This window comes from Aplysia californica, unplaced genomic scaffold (assembly GCF_000002075.1).
Source record: "Aplysia californica isolate F4 #8 unplaced genomic scaffold, AplCal3.0 scaffold00095, whole genome shotgun sequence".
Taxonomy (NCBI): domain Eukaryota; kingdom Metazoa; phylum Mollusca; class Gastropoda; order Aplysiida; family Aplysiidae; genus Aplysia; species Aplysia californica.
This window is the reverse complement of record NW_004797365.1, coordinates 7,986-29,330: the sequence shown is the minus strand read 5'-3', so window position 1 is coordinate 29,330 and position 21,345 is coordinate 7,986. Positions and strand designations below refer to the sequence as shown.

The 21,345-nt window shown below is 37.4% G+C and overlaps 1 protein-coding gene across 1 annotated transcript; it reads left to right on the top strand.

The window, feature by feature from the left end:
- The first annotated feature begins 902 nt into the window (after window positions 1-902).
- Window positions 903-21,090, top strand: LOC101850237 (phospholipid scramblase 1). The gene is made up of 8 exons (XM_005095076.3): window positions 903-1,011; window positions 1,906-1,983; window positions 4,816-4,892; window positions 7,189-7,316; window positions 9,590-9,713; window positions 18,904-19,006; window positions 20,495-20,553; window positions 20,941-21,090. Exons 1-8 carry the CDS (start codon window positions 909-911, stop codon window positions 20,980-20,982), a joined length of 714 nt encoding a protein of 237 aa, XP_005095133.1. The 5' UTR covers window positions 903-908; the 3' UTR covers window positions 20,983-21,090.
- Window positions 21,091-21,345: the final 255 nt, after the last annotated feature.

Here is a 21,345-nt window from a genome sequence, read left to right as displayed (position 1 = left end):
CAAAAGTCTGCGTATAAGAGACTTTTATTTCCCACCAGAATTTTAAATTTTATAAAGGCCATTGGCCTTTATGGTGAGCTGTAGAGTGCATTTGATATTATTTAAAATGTTTATTGTTACTTTAAAAAGTTGTTTTAAATCACAAATGTATTTACACCGAATTTAAATATTTTAACTTTTTAGCATTTTAAAGTAAATTAGTTAACCAGTCGTGAAGTGAATTTTTGCAAAAGTGAACAACTTGTGTTTCGCGCGCTCATATGACCTTAGCAGTTGCGAGCGCCGTAAAACCTTATACTATACATACAGAGTATTCTTGAACATGGGTTTTTTCACTGTACGCTAGTATAATAATATTGTAACTCTCCACCTCTATGCTCAATCATTTGAATCATATTGGGAAAAATTGTTAAATTGGAGTAGGAAAATTTTGATTTTTTAGAATGTCAGTTTTAAGAGAGCTGTTTTGTTAAACTCAGTGACCTATTACATCTTGTCATACAAAAAGTAGGCCTACTTAACATTGCAGAGAAATAACTTATTGCTTTCTTTTCTTTTGTCTTCTTCTGTTTTCTGCGTTTCTTTAAATTGTAAATGTTAAACTTTTACATCCCCATCGACACAATAAAGACCAAATGGAAGAAGGGCTGAATTGACCCTGCCTCTCAAGACCGACATTGAGTAAGATAGGATACAATAATGTCAGCAGATGGATGGGGATACAAAATGAAATCTTCCACACCATGGAATATGGAAGTGAACTCACGTCTTTTGCATGCAATGGTTAAGAGAGTAATAATAATATTACATTACAGACCCCACTTGTTTTTTCATGTTCCTCTTTTTTATGTCTTTTTGATAATATAATAATTACATTTTACTTTTTTTGTTTTATGTTCACAGTTCAAATGGTTCCTCACCCCGGGGCTATGCCTGGAGTACCTACTGGACTCGAATACCTGACCCAAGTGGACCAACTCATTTGCAAACAAATTGTGGAGTTATTTGAAGGTATTGCATGGAATGAGTCTTACTGCATGTAGCAATAAAGAACTTCATAAATGCCAGCCCAGTTCATCTTATAAGGGGTATTTAATTTCTCCTTGTGTAAATATAGATTGCTCACCCTGCATTGTCCTGATTACCAGTCATGAGCACGTCGTCTGCCGTCAACGTGGACATATTTTCAATTTGCAAAGTATGTCCATGGAGAAACGATGACCACCATGAGTTAACCAATAGAGAATGGTATATGGTCATGCAATCTAAATGTTAAAATGCAAAACACGTGATTGAATGAAAATGTTATTTTTTGGTAGGCCTACCTTGTGACAAAATCTTTCCACGAACTTATTCGTTTAGAGAAATACCCCAACTTCAGGGCATATTATTGGGTTTCATACTCTTCTCTATAGTAACTAAGTCCTTAGTTCTACTTTTATCATTGTAACAAATTCTATATTCTGAAGTATTTGACAGTTTGGTTGTTTACACTTTTATCCCCTACACACTTTTATTTGGGCCTATTCGAAAAAATTTGCATTGCAATCATGCAAAGGCGATAGGTTGCCTTTTCCGGGTTTCTTTTTTTTGTTTGTTGTTGTTGTGATAGATAATATCTGATGCCATAGTTTTATCTTTAGTTTTTAGTATATCACTCACAACGCAGTCATGTTCTGATTCTTCTTGTTCTGACTACAAAAAAGAGGGAACTCCATTGGCAGATACTTTGACATTTATTGTAGATCGCACAAGTTTTTAAAAAATTGTTTCTGGGGTTCCAGTAGGGCCTATGCAGTATAAAATTTCATTCCAAGACTATACTCATAGCATTGATAGCTAATTATGTGTGGTAGAAATTTTTAGTATTAGCCTTTATTGTAATTGTCAAGTTAAAAATTTCAGTGATGACGGGCTGGGAATGCAAAAACAAGTACCGGATCCTGAACAGCATGAACCAACAGGTCTATTATGCTTTTGAAGGTGAGTTTGTCTTTTCTTGTAGAAATATGTGACTTATTTAGGGCTTAAAGTATTACATCATTTTACATTACCCAATGTTAAATGTGGCTCTACACAATGGAATCAAGCATCATCTGGTTTCAGAGGTCAAATTAGCGTGAAAATGGCTGCCCAATTTGAGGGATTTCCAAAGTTTGAGAGTCCTTGGAAACTGAACATTTACAAATTTTTTTGCCTTTAATCTACGTTTTCCTGTAAAATCCACACAGAAATGTGTTTTGGAATGAATTAAAAAGGTTTTGAGTGAAAACATTTTTTGGATAGACATTGCCAAAAGCGCAGGAAAATGCTGGTTTCTTTGATTTAATTATTTTGACGAGCTCCTGATTTCACCATGATGCCTCACAAATACTAGTAAGGTACTCATTTGTCTACCCAATGTTCAGCCAGTATATTTTTATTTCTTTAAATGAATTCTGTATAACCAGGGTCTTAAGGAATTAAATTCTGCTTTTTAGAGATAGTGGAAAAGCAGAAAATGTACCCCCCGGGGCAGTGCCACTGACTGAAGTGTCTTTAGGCCATTCCCAAAGGGGGAACATTTCTTGTTCAAGCATAGTAGAATTGTAAATGGGCTGACTCATGTCACACTCACAAATGTGCCTGATCTTCAACAGGGAACTGCTGCTTTTTCTTTCCTGATCCTTACTATTGTCATTTTCCTCTACTTCTTTTGTATGTTTGTCACTCTCTTGTGACCTGCTATTTTGGGGTGCCTTGATAGTCGAAGCAGGCCTTATGCTGTTAAAGCTAGAGAGGTGAGCAGTCTAAGTTTGATTCCCTCTGTAAAGACTTCTCTGTTGACACCCACCCCGCGGCGCTCATATGACCTTATGCAGTTGCGAGCGCCGTAAAACCCTCTACTATAAAAGAAAAAAATGCTGAATTTTTTTTTATCCGAAAAAATTTAAACAATTAAAAATCCTTTGGAAAAACCCAGATGATCCGACATGTACAAAAGTAATCTCTGCCTTTTCAGGTAACAAATAAAAAGCTGATACGTGTACACTCACTATAATATGTGCGTGCATGTACATGCTCTTTCTCTGAGTGTGGGTGGTTGGCGGGTGCTCTAGTGTGGTTTGCTCCTTCTTTCCTATCCAAACATCTATCGTCCTCATCCCCCCTACTTCTAGTTTGTGTTTGTTACTCTCTTGTAACACCTCTAATCTTCGGCACTTTATGACCTTATCTTGTTGCAAGTGACGTAAAACTCTTACTAAAATAAAATTACTCTTAGTGTCTATACAGCTCTTTTTTGCGTGTATTGTAGGCCCAATTTTGTTATCAAATTGTTTGTTAGATTTTTGTGTCACATGTTTTTCTGGCTCCCGATCCTTGAGTAAGCGGGGTTGACGTTGAACCCCTTTATTGTTTTGGACAAATTTAATAAAAGAAAAATATCGCCTCAAAATCACATATCGTCAGCCCGATGAATCAATGTCACAAGTAAAAAATGTTGGTTTAAAAAAAATTGCTGTTTCTTAATCTGTGATGTCAGTTGCATGTGCTCTAGAAATATTTTGTCCAAATTCAAATTCTAAATGTTGAAAAAAAGCAAGGAAACGCAAAATGCCATGCCTGCAGCTGTCAAATTACATGGTGCTCCAAGATCGCTAGCTATGCTCTGCTGGGTAACATAAAAGAGCTTTATAACCGCCTACATGGCCATGTGGTCCAGTGGCAAAAGTCTGCGTATAAGAGACTTTTATGATGTGTCTCTTAGTTATGCCGAAACTATGTACATATATTTGGGCCGGCTGATGTAGACAAAGGGGCAATAATTTAGTTAGACTGTTGGGGAATCCTGATGCTGAGAGGGAGGCTAAATTTATGATGGACTATTGAAGGGAAAGATACTTTCTCAAATTGTTTCATTTTCATTTACTAGAATTTCTTCGTAGCCTTTGGTTTTTATTTTTTGCTGTGCATGCATGCTGCGTGCGTGCGTGTGTGCGTGGATGCGTGCGTGTGATTGATTAATAAATGTGACTTATGAGTGTTCCCATTTTTAAAAAAGGAGGCGAAATCAGACATTTACTTCTTAAAGTATTATAACGCTCACAATTAACTACAACAATATTATTTCCAATAACACTTCGAAGCTATTACAGGAACCTATCATCATTTGGATACTTTTTATATGTTGGAATGTACTAAATCTGTCAAGAGTGCAGTTTGAGGATGTCTTTAATAAACTGACAAAACAGTTTCTACAGAACCTTTTCTGTTTTTTGTTTATCAGTGTAATATTATAATTTATGTTTTATCCTTTATAGGTCTAAAAGCTATCAATAATATCTAAGAAAGCTGTGATAAGCTGTATGATGATTCTCCTCTAGCAAACCAAGGATCGAACAATGTGCCTACCCAGTTATCTCATTACAAAAACAGCTTTTCACTAAACAGTTTGTGTTAACCAATAAAAGATGCCTTTATCTTCTTTCATTATCAGTTTTAAAATGTGCATGTACTTTTTTAGGGAACAAAACAGTTTTTTCCTCTTTCCTTAAAAAGTTTGCTGTTTGGGCTTGTGGCATTTTATCATAATATGACCATATGTACTCTCTGAGGATCAGAAATACTTGCAGCAATTTTTTTTTTACATCAGTTTTTAAAACTTTTCTATGGTTATCTTTTTATTTTTTTAATCACTATCCTCTTTTAAGTTCATGCCTGAAAATAAGTAACACTAAAAGAAACTGTCCTTTTAGCTTCAAAATCATTGGATGTATATTTATTGTATTAAAAATTGTCTGTAGACTGTAGGTTTGTGTTTTTTTAATCCTACAGAGTCTGATTTGTGCAACAGGATCTGTTGTGGACCCAACAGAGGCTTTGTTATCCACATCACAGATAATTACCAGCAGGTAAAAAATGGATAATAGTCTCGTTGAGCTCTCCCTTTGCAACTTACTTGTCCTATTACTCACATCTGGGATCCCCACTCTATGAAGCCAACATTTCGACTGTAATCTGGTGTCATGCTTCATCATTCTATGCTGGTTGTTGTGAATCTCGGCGTGGCTTGCCGTACTACCCTCCTCCTTTCAAATACGAAGTATGATGACATGGTTTATTTTGAGCTTTGCTGCACTTCGAATGAAGGTTGCAAGTCAGATTGTGCCTCTGGGTGACCGGACTAAGGAATTTTTTTTAACTGATTAATTGCCCTACGAAAGCTCTTATAGATTTTAATTCTTACTATGTAATCTCAGAGTGTTGGCCTACATATACCTCTGGGCAACTTGAAAGTAGTGAAGCTAGGAAAAGTTTCAAGCCTTGCTGTGATGGTCGAAGACACTACGCCCCTGGAAGAAGTGGACTCCTTTACCTACTTCTTCTTTTTGTAAATGGCAAAATACCCTCAGTATTAGTACCAGTACCGGATTGGGTACCTCAATTTTTGGTGCATTTTAAAAACTTTTGCCCATTAGTTTATATTTTTTTATGAAACTGGTTTGTTCCTAAATACTAAATGGGAAAAGTTGTCACAGTAACTTACTAAAATCACTGAAATTTCATGATCTCATGAACTTTTATTCACTGAAGGAGAAATAAAACAGATTTGTTCCTACTAGTACACGGTTATGAGGTTGAATGTGGCATTCCCCACCCCATCCCTTTTTTATCTATATACTCCCCCCCAACCCGGGATTTTGAACTACTTGTCTACCCCCCCCCCCCCCCCCCTTTTTAAATTTTTTTTTTCCCCCCCCCCCCCCCCCCCTCCTTTTATTCCTACCCCCCCCCCCCCCTCCCTTTATTCGATATTCAATACCTTAAAGTAACTATCCTAGAATCAGGGAATTAAAATTTTTTTTTTTTTTTAATGAAAACAAAACAGATCAAACTCTGGACCTCTGGGATAACAAGTTTCATTCAGATATCTAGATTCTAGATGTAATGTTTCACATTATCGTTGGTTGTGGCAAGTTGGAAAGTAATAAAGGGGGGGGGGGGCGTGTATGGAATTTGGTCGGACGGAAGGGGGGCTTATTGGATACCTTGGAGTGGGATCAAGCACATAGTCTTTTTGGATAAGAAGAAAGATTTTGTAAGTTCAGTGTGAAAGTTTCACTCGTTAAAGAATCCCTTGGGGCACTTGGCGGTTCTAAAATCGAAAAGAGTAGGCCTTTCATCCAGGTATGTTCAAAATTGATTCCTACAATAAACTGAAACCACTCTAGTTAGCATAAATATAAGAATACATCTTCGAATAGGCATGTGGCTGTCTGTGAGGTAAGGGGTGATTCTATATTTTATCTAGATTAGATGGCCAAACAAATCATCAGCGCTGTGAGATGAAGATCTTACAGTCAGTTACTTTCCTAGCAATAGCAGGGGTATGCAGAAGAAGAAGATTAGCTGAAATGAACTGGTTGACTATTAGTTCCTCATGTAATACATTCTTGATTTTACAATATGTATTATGAGTTTGGCGGATGAGGAGTGTTTAATTAACACTTTGCCTTCATATTTTGGAGAACATTCAAAGAAACTGGGTGGTAAATATCGCCAATCGGCGAGATATAAGAGCTTTGTGTAAGGGATTGGAAGAGATCGACGGAGAGAAAGAGCAAGAATGGAACTAAGAGACAAAGAGATTTATTGTGCTAGCTACAGAAGCCTTTCTCTCGATTTCTTGTTGCCTTAGAGTTACGGTAGTTCGTCTGGAAATACATGTAGTTTGAAATGTCAGTATGATAGATGATTTTATGCTGTTTTGAAATATTTTCATTACTTTGCTTGACAAAATCGAAATTTGTTTCTGGTTCTTTTACAGCATGTGATTGGATAGGGCTGAATTTTTACACTTCCCCGTTTTGTTTCTGTTCTTTTGGTTTGCATTTTCTTAGCACTTATTCACTATCGTTTTATCAATATTGTATGTTTCTGGTTGTTAAAACTTAACTCAGTTAAACAACTAGAAGTAAATGGCTGGAGCATGACACTGGTAGGTTCTTTGCTTCCATTCTTTTATTTCAGTCTGTCTACTGTCTTCCTTTTTCCTAATACTTCATTGCCATTATTTAGTTGAAATGCTTCTCTTTATTGAAGCAATCTTTTTCAGGATGTTTTCCATATAGTATGTCAGTTCCTGAGCTTAGCACGTTTATTTGTTTAGTTTTGTTTTTGTTCAATTTTAATTTCTGTTCCTTTTAGGAAGTTCTTCGCATTGAGCGTCCATTTCTATGTTGTAAAGGCTGCTGTTGGTGTGCTGATGGATGCTGTCAGTACCCTGTGTACGTCAAAGACAGAGAAGGAAATTATCTTGGGAAGGTAACCTTGAAGTGAGTAGGCCCTATATTTTGCTTACACTTGTCTGTCACCCTTGTCAAAGTTGGACACTTGTGGGTGTCAATTAGTACCTCTACCTTCCTCCCCTCTCTTCTGCTGGTAAGGCCTACTTCTTTTGTTTCCTTCATTTACTTCTGTAAGTCTGTTTTCCTTTTTTCATCCTAATAAACTGTCATTTTGTTTATGCGCTTTTCTTTACTTATCCAATTGTTTTGGACCCCATCAATACACTTCAGAACTTTGAAAGGAGATATGCGTTTCAACCTAAGCAGACAAGGTCAAACTAAGCTTACGGAAGTAGGTTATCCCTGCTAACTAATAGGGATACACAACAAAATTAATTTCCCCAGTTGGTGGTAGAACTTTAGTTTTCTATGAGTAAGAGGAAGAGCCTAAAAGTTTCATCAAAGTTCCATTTGGTATTGTTTGGTAGCGAGGTTTTCCTTTGAGAAACTAAAACTGCGACTAACACTGTTCCTCAAATGTGTATCAAATGGAGATTTGACAAAACTTCCTGCCACATTTGGCATAATTATGGCATTCCAAAAGCCAGTATTCTACTTCTCTTAGGTTAACCTAAAATGAAATGAACTTTTCAGACTTCTTTGCTTCCATTATTTTATTTCTTCATAAATCTTTATTGCCATTATTTAGTTGAAATGTTTCTCTTTACTCAAGCAATCTTTTTCAGGATGCTGGGGCATCTACCCTCAAAACCAAATTAGTTCATCCTGTGTTGTTGTTGTTGTGTGTATTACGTTGCACTTGAAGTTCCGGATATTCATGAGATAAAGAAGAGAAAACGTCATAGCTGATCTCGTGATAATGTATACATTATATGGCTCTCTCCTGCTAAAAAGCTTTCCATACAGGTTGTCAATTCCTGAGCTTATTTCAACTAGTTTATTTGTTTATTTATGTGGGTTTTTTGGGGGTTGTTTTTTTTTCTTTAGCTAGCATGATTAGTCTCTCTGTCTCTCAGTTCCATTCTGACCCCTTCTCTCTGTCTTCTGGTGAAAAAAGAGTAGAATTATTGGGGGAAATGAATTTGAGCCCTCCTTTCGGAAATCACTTGTCCTTCTGCACATTTCTGGGGTCTTCACTGTGTGAGATGCTACATGTGGATCGTCATGTTGCATTGCACGAAAAGGGAAAAATTGCATGAAGAACTCTTATAAATCATTTAAATAATCGGGGTGCTTAAGTAGACTTTGGTCAAGTTATTAAATCATTGATTTCAAATGTAGGAATTGAATTTGTAATTTATGAGTGACACGAACTTAATCTCTACTTGTGTTACTTATTTTTTATCATTTTTTTTCTTTTTACTTTTGTAAAATTCTGTAGGCTGGGGATGATATGACAGAGCAGTTAAAACACACATACCTGTAAATTTGTTTTAAAAAGTCTGATAGGATAAAGTGAAAGCTTACTTTAGAATTGGGGATTTTTCATTGTGCTGCTGTTATGATTTCCGCTAACTTAAAGTTTACATAAAGTTTAAGTGCAGGAAAAGTCCTTACTACAGTTCTAGCTATTAGCATGGTTTTACCACTTTGAAAACTGGCAGCGTATTCTGTACCAGGCCTAATCTACATAATATGTTTAATTAAATATTTTCACAAAATCGTCGAAGAATTTCAAACAGTCTTCATCAGCACAAATCTAGTTTTTGTTCTCACTCTATAAGAGCCTAATTTTTCTGAATTCATCTTTCCTTTAGAATATCCACATTTAGATCCTGAGTAAGAGCAAAATAAAGTAAGTGGAGATCACCCTGTTTCTGATGTCTTTTATAAATCTCTTTGTTTTGAGAAGCTCTCAAGGTGGATCACTTTGGAGGTGAATCCTCTCCATTCGTTAGCTTTATATATTCAATTTATATCCTCAGTGTCTGACTCTATGCATATTTGCCAAATAGGTCAAACACTTTTTAAAAATGTAATTTTTTTTTTAATTATCTTCTAGGATTGCTCATATTTTGGGGAAAGTTGTGAACTGTACTTTTTACTTTTTATGGTGTCAACTGTTGGTAAGATTGTTAATATATCGTAATTTAAAACAAACAAAAGTGTTTAACCTTACTGGCAGAGACTCGGTGTTATTCGAATTGAATAATAATAATAATAATAATAATAGTAAATAGCATTTGTATAGCGCATATCCCTTCTCAACAGCAGGCTCTATGCGCTTGAATGATAGGGCTTATATATTTTCTTTTTCTTTTGAAAAAAAAAAAATATGCCGACATGTTATTTTTCTTCAGGACATCGAAATGTTCACCCCACTTTGGCATCCACGGCCCTGATGACACCCTTCTTTATGAAATCTGGGGTCCATGTTGTCCCTGCCAGTGTGTTTGTGGCTGTACTGATGACATCAAGTTTCCTGTAAGACATCAAAGCTCGTAATTCTCCTCAGTGTTTAATAAAACTGCTCAAAGACTGAAAGTAAGATACTGAGATTGGGCTCCCTTTTGATTTTTGTCTATACAAAGATTTTAATTAATACTGTCTTCAGTGTAATCATGGAAATTGGTAAGAGGGTTGAATTTGATGGAATTGTCATAATTCCTTTGCAACTGAGAGGAATATTATGTAAAGGTAGCCTTTTTTCTCATTTTTTTAAAGATTACGTAGATTGTCTTGTTTCATCAGATTTTAATACATAAAAATACTAAGGCTTCCAAATGAAAAAAAAAAACGACTTAAGAGCAATAGTCTTCAAATTTTGCATGCTGTGTTAACAACAAAACATAAAAAAACATGAATTGTCACTGTATAGTTGGATTTTTTGGTAACTCTTTTTATAACCTCCACCATCTCCTCTTCTCCCCCCCCCCCCCCCCACACACTCACACACACACATACACACCACACACATACATACCCATACACACGTCATACACACTTTACTTTACTTTTATCCGCTGCTTATACGCTTTTGGGTGTCGCAGGAAGAAAGAGACGTCTCTCTGTCACCAGCCGGAGAGCTTGGGTCAGGAGGATGCCGTGGGTGGTTAATGTTTCCCTGACTCCATCTATCCTGGTCTTTTTCGGTCGCCCTCTAGCCTTGTTGCCATCAAATTTTTGGATGTAGACACATTGTGTTGGATGGTGTGTTGGTAATAGTAGTAGATGTCTGAACCATTTGATTCTTTGGTGTTGGATGTGATGCATGACATCATTTGTGCCCACCAGTTCTCGGATTACAGAGTTTCTAATTTTGTCTCGCCTGGTTTTGTTTACTGCTTTTCTAGGGCATCGCATTTCACATGTTGTAATTCTTTGCTCTAATGTCTTGTTCATGGTCCGTGTTTGGCTTTGATAGGTGAGTGTTGGGATGAATATGGTGTTGATCATTTTGAGTTTTGTTGTCATTGGGATGTTAGGATGTTTCAGTAGTGGAGTAAGCTGGTAACTAACATTATTGGCCTTTTTGTATTCGTGTTTCAATTTCTCTGTTCAGTCGCCCATCCTCTGTGAATATATTTCCGAGGTACTTAAATTCTTGGACCTGTCTGAGACTGTTGTTGTTGATTTGTATCCTATGTGGTTCTGGCTTTCTGCTTACTTTCATGTCTCTATTTTGTTGATGTTGGTCTTCATGTCATAGTTGTTACATTCTTCGTTTAATGTGGTTGTGTGGCGCTGGAGACTTCGTTCATCTTTGTGTACCAGGCTTTTGTCATCAGCGAAGAGTAATTCATTTAGGGAGTCAGGTTCTATGTTGGCCTCTTTTATAATTCTATCCATATGATAAATAGTAGTGGTGATAGGACGCAACTTTGTCTTACTCCGGATGTTATCTCGAACCTTTCGGTGAGTCCCTCTGACCTTCGTACTCTACTTATGCTGTTCTCGTAAATGGCACGGATGTTATCTAGAAGTTGGCCTCTTACAGTGTAGTTTTCAAGTTCTTTCCACAGTTTGTTTCTGTTCACTCTGTCAAACACTTTCTCCTGGTTTATAAATACTATATTTAGTTCCCTGTTGTGTTCTATTACCCTTTCGCACATTTGTCGTAGGGCAGATATTGCGTCGGTGCATCCTCTTCCCTTTCTAAATCCCATTTGGGCCTCACTCAGAAATGGTTCAACTTTGTGTCTTGTTCGCCATTCCAATATCTTGGCGAACATCTTGCCCACATGGCTTAGCCGTGAAATGCCTCTATACATTCCACAGTCTCTCTTACTGCCTTTCTTCTTCCAGATTGGTACAATGACCGCTTTTTGCCAGTCGGTGAGAACTTTTCTTTCTGCCCATGCTTTCTGGAAGATTTTTGTGAGCCAAGTTATTCCAGTTTCAACACATGCTAGGATGGTCTCCGTGGTTAGCTCATCTATTCTTGCGCTTCTGCTTTTTGGGCTGGTTTTAACTGCTTGTCTGATGGTAGGATAGTTGGTTCTTCTTCCTCTGGGTGATTTGGTTGGAATTCTTTGTTTGTTTGCTTTTGGGTGGTGTTCAAGAGTTCTGTGAAATATTCCCTCCATCTAGATATAATTTTGGAGCTGTCGGTAATTAGGTTCCCTGTTTTGTCATTAATTATAGCTGTTGGGTCGTACGGTTCTTCTCTGAGCCTCATTGATTTTACACTTCTGTAGAAGTCACGTAGTGATTTATGGCGCAGTTCGCTTAGATGTTCTCCATATTTTTTGTAAGATTCATTTTTTGATGCTCTAACAACTCTTTTGCAGTTCCTTCTTGCTAGTCTATATTGCGTGTAGTCGTTATCGTCCTGGGATTTTATCCATTTCTGAAAAAGTTTCTTCTTTTCTTTGATGGCCTCTTTAACGTTGTCATTCCACCATGGTGTTCCCTTAACGTATCCTCTCCCTTCCACCTCCCATGTGCAAATTTTTCCGATGCAGCACATACAATTAAAATTGTATTTCTATTGTTGACAAAAACCTATGTATATTGTCATCTTGAAGAGGTTGATCTTCTTACCAATAAATAATAAGAAATGGCTTGAAAAATATAGATGTTTTGGATTTTTTCCGATGTCCTCCATTTTTATGTAATTCTTACATAATACATGTATTTCTTTCAGTTGCTTATTAATAATAATTACATCTTTGTTCAAAAACATGTTGTGTATATAAATAGACTTTACAGAGATAGGAATCTCTTGTCATCTGTCTTGTTATAATGATATGATTTTATAATCTACGCAGTGAAGCAGAATTTACAGCATCTTTTTTCTAATTTATGCAATGAAGTGGAATTTACTGAACCTTTTTTAGAAGAATAGTCACTTACCCTTTTTATATTGAAGATTATAGGGGGAAAATGCAGAAAAGATCACATTTTTAATCACATGGACATTTTATGATATTGCAGTTTGATATAATGTAACATTTTGAAAGGAAAAAAATTACAGGGTCCATGTAAAAATTAAGGGAGAAAATTGTATAGCATTTGGAGATATGAGATTTCTCATATGAAAAGTCACCGAAGATTGACATGACTCTCAGCAATGACCATATGCGAGGCTTCGTGGTGAAATCAGGGGCTGGTGAAAATAATGAAATCCGAGAAATCGGCATTTTTCAGCCGGTTTGGAATTTTTTTTCAATTTTTTGTTTTTTGGCTCAACACTGTGTATGTCCATTCAAAATCACTTCTTGTTATGATGTTATGTATTCTTAATATTTGATCAAAGTCAGACGAGCACAAGACGATAGTAAACATTCAGCCATATTGATTTCATAAGGAAGGGAAGTGTTTATTTTTGTTTCAAACATCTTCACTATATTTGAGTATAGTATAAGTATCGAATATCACGACATCCCCTTTACTTTATAGAAAAATCCAAAATGGACATTTCCAATATCTTTTTTGAATCCTTCCGTTTCTGAACTTAACAAAATAAGACGTTAAGGAAAATTTTAAAAACTTTATCCCAACTCAATACTCAACAAAAAAATATCTCTTGGCAACAATTTATGTTATTACCATTATTCGTTGACTATTTCGTCAACTATTATAATAATTTCAAATCTAGCAAACAGGATTATAGGCTCACATGGACATAAGCTTGATGTGACTCGATGACATTTGAAGTGACCAAGGTTTCTTTGTCAATTAACAATTAAAATAATTATTTCCTCCATGTATGCACTTCTAATGTTATAGAGTAGAATTATTTATCTATTGTTATCATCATCAGCTTTACTATATCAATGATACTTATTTTCACAAGAGTTGGAATGTTTTTCAAGCTTGTTTTGGGTCTTTCATTATTGTTGTTTAAAATGAAACTTAACTATAACAACAACATTGTTCATTATTTCTGTGCTTGGCAAGTGTTTATCATGGGCACTGAGCTTGGACTTGTAACAGTGATTTGAGTTAATAACCTGAAATAAGAAAAATGGCCATGCACTTCCTAGTGTGTTGTTTATTTGTGAAACCTCTTCCATCTTGTATTCCTTCCTTGATGATTGCATTGTGTAATATCACGTGTTGTGTGGGTGTTTGCAATCTACACTTCCTAACCATTGGTGTATGTACAAAATTTCAATGACATTAGGCTATTCCTTTTGTCACTCTTCCTCTTTTTGAGAAAAAAAAATTGTATAAAGACGAGGAGGGTTTAGACGAAAAGTAGTTTTGAGGTTTCAGAGGTCGAGCCGCTTAGGGGCAATGATTGTGCGTTGACTTCGCCTGGTGGGGAGTGTGGCAGGGCTTCTCGTTGTTTCTCTGGGTCTGTGTGGTGTTGATTGGCTTGTACGGGAATCATTTGGGGTTGGTACAGACAGCGTCTGCTCTTGATGTAGGTGTAGTGCTGTCTGGTGTGGTGATTTGCAGAATGGTGTTGCTGACTTGGGGCTCGAACTGGGTCCCATATTATGGACTCGGTTGCGTCTGAAGATTTGTCCTTCTCTGTTCGGATTATGTATGATCTGGGTGTTTCAGCACGAGGAGTACCGGTACCTTGAGGTTCTATTGTTGCTGGTTCCATTTTCTTGTTGATAGGATTTCTTATGGTCACTGGCTGGTTGTTTGAAGGTGGGGGCAACTGTTTCGCACTCTTGTCATGATAGAGTTTTTGTGTTTCTTGTCTGTGTTGCAGATATGATTGTACCTCTTCTGCATTTTGTTGCTTCTGTATTTTCCTTGGTAATGAGTCTTCAATTTGTCTGCCAAAAAGAATGCGTGCCGGAGAGGGCAGCTTGTTGTCAATCAGTGTAGTTCTCAGAGCTAGTATAGCCTTGTATGGATCTTGGTTGGATTCTAAAGCTTTCGCCAGAGTCCGTTTCACCAATTTCACCTGGCTTTCAATGTATCCATTACTTCTTGGCTAGTGAGGTGAGCTTGTTTCGTGTCTGAAGTTGTATTCTTCTGAAAACTTTCTGAATGGGGATCCACTGAAGTGGGGTCCATTGTCGGATCTAACCACTTTTGGTATTCCTTGTTCACTGAAAATTTGTTTGGTGAGGGTGACGATCTTGTGACTTGAGCTTTGGTTCTTTGGGATTTTCCTCACAAATGGGAATTTTGAAAAGTAGTCAGTTATAAGGACTTCTCCTTTGAGATAGAAAAGGTCAATTCCTATCGTATGCCATGGTCTTGGCGGAATTTCTGTTTGTATCAGTGGTTCCTTTTGCTGTCCACTTTGGTGTTTCTGGCATGTTTTACACTTTCTGACAATGTCTTCAATGTCTTTGTTAATATCTTTCCAGAACACACTTTCTCTTGCTCTCAGTTTGGTTTTCTCTAACCCTAAGTGAGGTTCATGTAGTTTGTTCAGGACTTCGGGTTTCATCTTCCGTGGTACGGTGATTCTGTATCCCTTCATGAGCACTCCATCTTCAATTGAGATTTCATCTCTGTAGTTCCAATATGGACGGCATAGTTTGTGGAACATCTTTGATATTTCCTGGCCACCCATTGTAGGTCGTCTCTTTCAAGGCATTGAGTTCTGTGTCTGTTTTTGTGTTCTCTGTGATTCGGTAGATGTAGTTATCACTAAACTGAGGCAGGATTTCATGGATTTTGATGCGTTGTGTTTCCAAAGGTTTTATCTCTTCATCTGACACAGACAGCCTTGACAGTGCATCTGCAATACACATAATATCTTTCCCTGGAATGTACTTGATGGTGAAAGTGTAAGGCTGTAGTCTCAACAACATCCTCTGCAATCTTGGCTGTGCTGCCTTTAAAGTGCTTGAGATGAATGGATTGTAGAGGTTTGTGGTCGGATACCACAGTGAATTCTTGTCCATTTAGGTATGTGTGGAATCTTTCACATCCATAGACTACGGCCAACAACTCTCGTTCTATGTTTGCGTAGCGTGTTTCTTGATCAGTGAGGGTTTTACTTGCACTGATTTTCCTTCCTGCATTAGGGTTGCTCCTAAAGCTTTCATAGATGCATCCACTTGGACAGTGATTTCCTTCTTTGCGTCAAAGTATGCAAGCGTGACTTCTTCTGTGATTGCATTTTTTATTCTCTGAAATGCTTCTTCATGGTTTGGGGACCATTCAAACTTGCTTGACTTTGTGAGCAGTTCTCTCAGGGGTGCGGTCAATGTGCTTAGATTTCCGAATGAAATGTCCCATGTATGTTGCCAGACCTAAGAAAGATTGTAGCTATTTTTTATTCTCTGGAGCCTTCATGTTTCTTATGGCTGCCACTTTTGAGGGGTCGGATTTGACTCTGTCTTGAGTGACTATTACAGCATAGAACTTGATTTGATGTTGCTTTATGCGACATTTCTCTGGATTTAGTTTCAGTCCGGTTTCTACACATCTTCTGATCATCTTGTGTAGGTTTTGATCATGTTTTTGTTCTGTTTTTCCAAAAACAACAATGTCATCTGCAATGCCTATGACACCTTGGCATCCTTCAAAAGTTTGGTCAATCTTCATCTGAAAAATATCTTGACTCATTCTTAATCCAGATGGCATTCTCAGAAATTGGAATCTTCCTTCTGGCGAGTTGAATGTTGTGAGATAACTTGACTCTTCGTCCAACTCCACATTCCAATAACCACATTTGGCATCCAGGATGGAAAAATACTGTGCACCTGATAGGCTTAGTAGAATTTCCTCTAGCGTAGGTGTGGTGTAATGTTCTCTGAGAATCGCCATGTTCCAGTCTTTTGGGTCTAAACAAAGACGTAAACTTCCATTTGGTTTTGTTCTGTAAACCAGACTGTTGACCCATTGAGTAGGTTGACCTTCTTGAATTTTCTCTATGATCCTATTTTCTCTCATTTCTTTGAGCTCTTCCTTTATTTTGGCTTTGATCTGGATTGGCACTTTCCTTTGAGGGTGGATCACTGGTGGGACATCTTTGCTTGTGTGTTTGTGGTATCGGCCTTCAAACTTCCCTATGCCTCTGAAGGTCTCAGGGTACTTGTTGATCAGTCTTCTTTGTTCCTGATATGTTCTGTCTTTGACTTGCATTTCTTTTTAATGCAGTAGTTTAGACTGATCATGCCTAGAGCTTGCAGTGTCGGTAGTCCAAGAATTGCTGATCCCTTGTCTTCCGTGACGTAGAAGATTGCACATTCTGTGTTGTCTTTGTAACTGCATTCAATGCTGCAAGTTCCGAATTGCCTTATTTGGTGTCCACCATATCCAGTCAGTTTGACTTCAGATAGTGTCAAATCTGTTGGTATCCCTTCTTTGTCAACTTTTGATAGAAACATCTTTCTGTACAGTCTTAGTGGCAAGGCGTTTCCTTGTGATCCAGTATCCGTCTTTGCCTTTAGAGTTGCTTTACTCCACTCAGGTAACTTGACTTTAACAGTTGCAAAAGCTTCTCTGTCAGATTTGTTCAGCTTTATTGTCTCAAATGCACAACGATACTGTTCTTCTTCTTCTTCTGTTGAGTCATCCCCCATTGTGATTTCATGGGTCTTGTTGCATCTGAGTTTCCTGCATACTTTCTTAAAGTGGTGTAACTTCTTGCAATAATTGCATGTTTGGTTTCGAGCAGGGCATTGAAGAAAAGTGTGTGGGGAACCTCCTCAATCGGTGCAACGTTTCTTTGGCTGAATCTTTGAACTGGACCCCTACTTGGGTTTGTGTTTAGCTGATGGTTAGTAGACTTTTGGTGACGGACTGGACTTTTTCCTCTACAAAGTGTGGACTGACATTCTATCTTGGCTATCTAATAGTCCCATTCCTGATTTGGAAATTTCTTCAATCTTGCACATTTGCAACGCTGTATCCAGTGTAAGTGTACTCTCTCTGAGTAACCGTTCTTTCAAGGAGTTGTCCCTCAGTCCCACAATAAGTCTGTCTCTTACTAGCTCGTCTTCTAGCTTCCCATAATGGCAGTTTCTACTTAATTTCCTGAGTTTTGTGGCATATTCTTCCGCACTTTCCCCCTCAGCTTGACTTGCTGTATTAAACGTGTACCTTTCTAAGGTGATGTTTGCTTTGGGAGTGCAGTAGTTATTAAATCTTTCCATTAATGGGGCCACTCTGTCTCTTTCCTCTTCTGGGATTTGCCATGTGTGGTAAATCTTCCTTCCTGCCTCTCATATGAGGTAGAGAATAGTTTGACTTTTCTCTTTCTCAGGCTTGTCTTGAATTGTTAGATCTATGTATAAAGTTATTGTCTCCCTCCATGATTTCCATTTGTCAGCTAACTGGCCTGTTTCATTCCTGAAATTCATAGGCTGTGGTGGTGGCAGTTTTAGTGCCATCTTAAAGGGAGGCAAAACTTGTTGACTTTAGAGATAGGAAACTTTGATTTGGTTGCGTCCCTTGGTTCATTCACGTACCTTGCGTGACGTAGAATCAAGATCTAGGACGCGACGTCTGCTAGATTGCCTGAGTGCGCGTACTATTGGTACTATGTTACGAAACTTTCTAAATCTCTAGATCTAGATAAAGAATCACAAAACGAAGTTATTTTACCTGTTATCACTTGTTAAGTGGGCGGCAAACCTTTTCACTTCTGGCACCATTTTATGATGTTATGTATTCTTAATATTTGATCAAAGTCAGACGAGCACAAGACGATAGTAAACATTCAGCCATTGATTTCATAGGGAAGGGAAGTGTTCATTTTCGTATTGAACATCTTCACTATATTCGAGTATAAGTATCGAATATCATGACACTTGTATGTGTAGATTTTATAGAAAAACATTGATTAGAGGCTCAAAAAATGTAAATTTGCAGTTTCCAAGGACTCATAAGCTATAGAAGTCACCAAACTTCGGCGGCCATACTCTTGATAATTTTACTTCTGGAACCAGGTGACCCCGCCTCCTTCAATTGCAAATATCTGGACTTCTATATAAGATAAATAGATATTTTTTTCATCTAAAGCAAGGCAAATAAACATCTTTTTAGATGATTCCAATAACTCCTATGTTAACAAATTGACGAGCGCCTGATTTTACCGTTTCGTGGTACATATGTTAAAAACTATTTGATACCGGTATATCTAAACATTTTTCTAAACAGTTGTCTGAAAAAGTTATCTAGCTATGCCCAAGTCTGATAAACTACAAAAGTAAAAGTGCGCCGATGTGAACCCTTTTCTCATGCACGCACTTGTATGTTGAAAGTTGAAACCATCTATACTAACAGCTTTTTAAAAAAATTTCAGGTGAGAAGTTTGAAGGATAATGATGTGGTTGGCAACATAAGCAAAATCTGGGCTGGTGCCTTCCGGGAAATGATCACAGATGCCGATACTTTTGGAGTAACTTGTGAGTTTTTAAAACAATTGAAATAGTAAACATTTTACACCCTCATTATCTCAATTTAGACATTTTAGCAGGCATGCTTCTTTGACCTTTCTCGTCAGTGTAACGGTCAGCTCAAGTGGGGATTCAACATCCTCACAGATATACGGGGATAATCGATTTAAAAAATCCTCCCCACTCAGGCATTGAATTCGCATTTTTTTGCATGTGATGCTGTCCCCATGGTTTTATGCACCCACCATAATTTAGCATAATTTGATCTTTTTTTTTTCATACTTTTTGATTACCTTTATCATTCTTTGTAAAAATTTACAGAATCGCATAATTTTACATTTTTGGGCTCAGTTTGCATAATTTCAGAATTTTTCTTGCATAAAACAACAGGGACAGGGATGGCGAAGAATCGTACTGTTATATACCACAGTCAGAGGCACCAGAATAGTTTTTGTCTGGTTATAAGACATAGTGTTCACTTGATTTTTCATTATTGATAGCATTTCTGCCTGTGGTGAGTGTTTGGAGTAAGCTATTGATAGACGATGCTTCTTTTCTTTCCCTTTGTTGTTTCTGTATGTTTGTCTTGCCTTTTCCTTCCGCTGCCTTGTGTTGATGTTTTGCTATTTGTAGGTACACAAAGTAATTCTATTGCTTTTTTGTTGTTGTTGTTTTTTTGTACTAATAGTAATCTTACAGTCCATTTTTTCTGTGTAGCTTCAGGTTTTTTTAACTGTCCCCAGTTCCAATTTTCTATCTGAGAAACACGCATGGTTTATAATCAACATGTAGGGAATGAATTTCTAATAGACTTTCCAAAGACATGGGGCATAATAGTATGCTAGTTTATGTTAGTCTGAAGAGTGGAGAGGCAAAGATTTGGAATTCTTTGAGCGAAAAATTGACCTCAGGGCCATAAAACATGGGATATGCAAGCTGCTTTTGGGGCTCACTGTAAGAAATGAGTTAATCTGAGTGGAACAGGTTTAAACCTTGTCCCTGTTGGAGTTCTTTTGGTCTCATGTAAGCTGACCAGTTTCCCATGACATGCTGTAAAAATGTGTACCTTAGTGACCTCTGAAGCTGAAAGTGGGTGGTTGTAGGGCGCCACTTTGTTTGGGTTTTACAGCTTTTCTTTCTCTCTGTTGTTTCTGTCTCTTGGTCATGATCTTTCCGCACACTCATGACAGTTATTGTGTTGATTTGGTTTTCTTTGCTTAAACTCAAACACAGACTAAACTGAATAAGATTGTTTTGTATAGTTTATTTAGTTGGTAAGATATGGAAAGGGAAGATTGATCTTTTTTGTTCAGACACTTACATACACACACACACACGCACACACGCACACACACACACACACACACACACACACACACACACACACACACACACACACGCAAAAACAATCGCACATCTTTAGTTTTATTAGGGTTTTGTTTTCATAGACAAAATTAATTAACTCTGATGTCATGCATTTCATTCTTGTCCTGACAGTTCCCATGAATCTGGATGTCAAGCATAAAGCTCTCATGATTGGTGCTGTGTTTGTAATTGTAAGTCCACATTTGTTTTTCCTCGTTTATCCTTTGAGAGAGGGAGAGGAAGAGAGAGAAAGAGAGAGAGAGAGAGATTGTGTTTGTGTGTGTGTTTATGTGTGTGTATGAATGTCTGTGTGTTTGTGTGTGTGCGTGTGTGTGTGAGTGTGAATGTCTGCGTGTGTGTTTATTTGTGTGAGTGTGTGAATGTGTGAGTGTGTTTGTGTGTGTGTGTGTGTGTGTGTGTGTGTGTGTGTGTGTGTGTGTGTGTGTGTGTGTGTGTGTGTGTGTGTGTGTGCGCGCTAAATTAAACTACTTTGTATGAATGATTCATCGTTTTAATCCGACGAAAACAGTGATTGTTTTGAAAGTAACAGTGGTTTTTTTGTGTGTTTTTTTCAACAGGATTTTTTGGTCTTTGAGAAACAAAAGAATAACAATCACTAAAGAAAACAGGAGGAGGAGAAAGGACAAAACTGATGCCAACAATCAACGGGGATCTTGACAAGTACATGACCACATTTGGTACTTCAGTTTCAGAAAGAAAGAAAAAAAGATTTATTTAATTTGTTTTTCACTTTATTCACAATGTTACAAGGATTACTTTAGGCCCACGCAGCCATCTTAGAAGATAAGAACCATATGTTCATATGACTGTTACTGATTGTAATTTATATTTTGCGCCCTCATTGACACAGTTCGAATCACTTTAGAATTAGAGGTTGGCTGCTCTGATTGTGTTTGTCAAGGCTATCGTGGGCCAGTGGATGCAACGTCCTGACAAAAATGAAAAGTTATTGCTTTAAATGT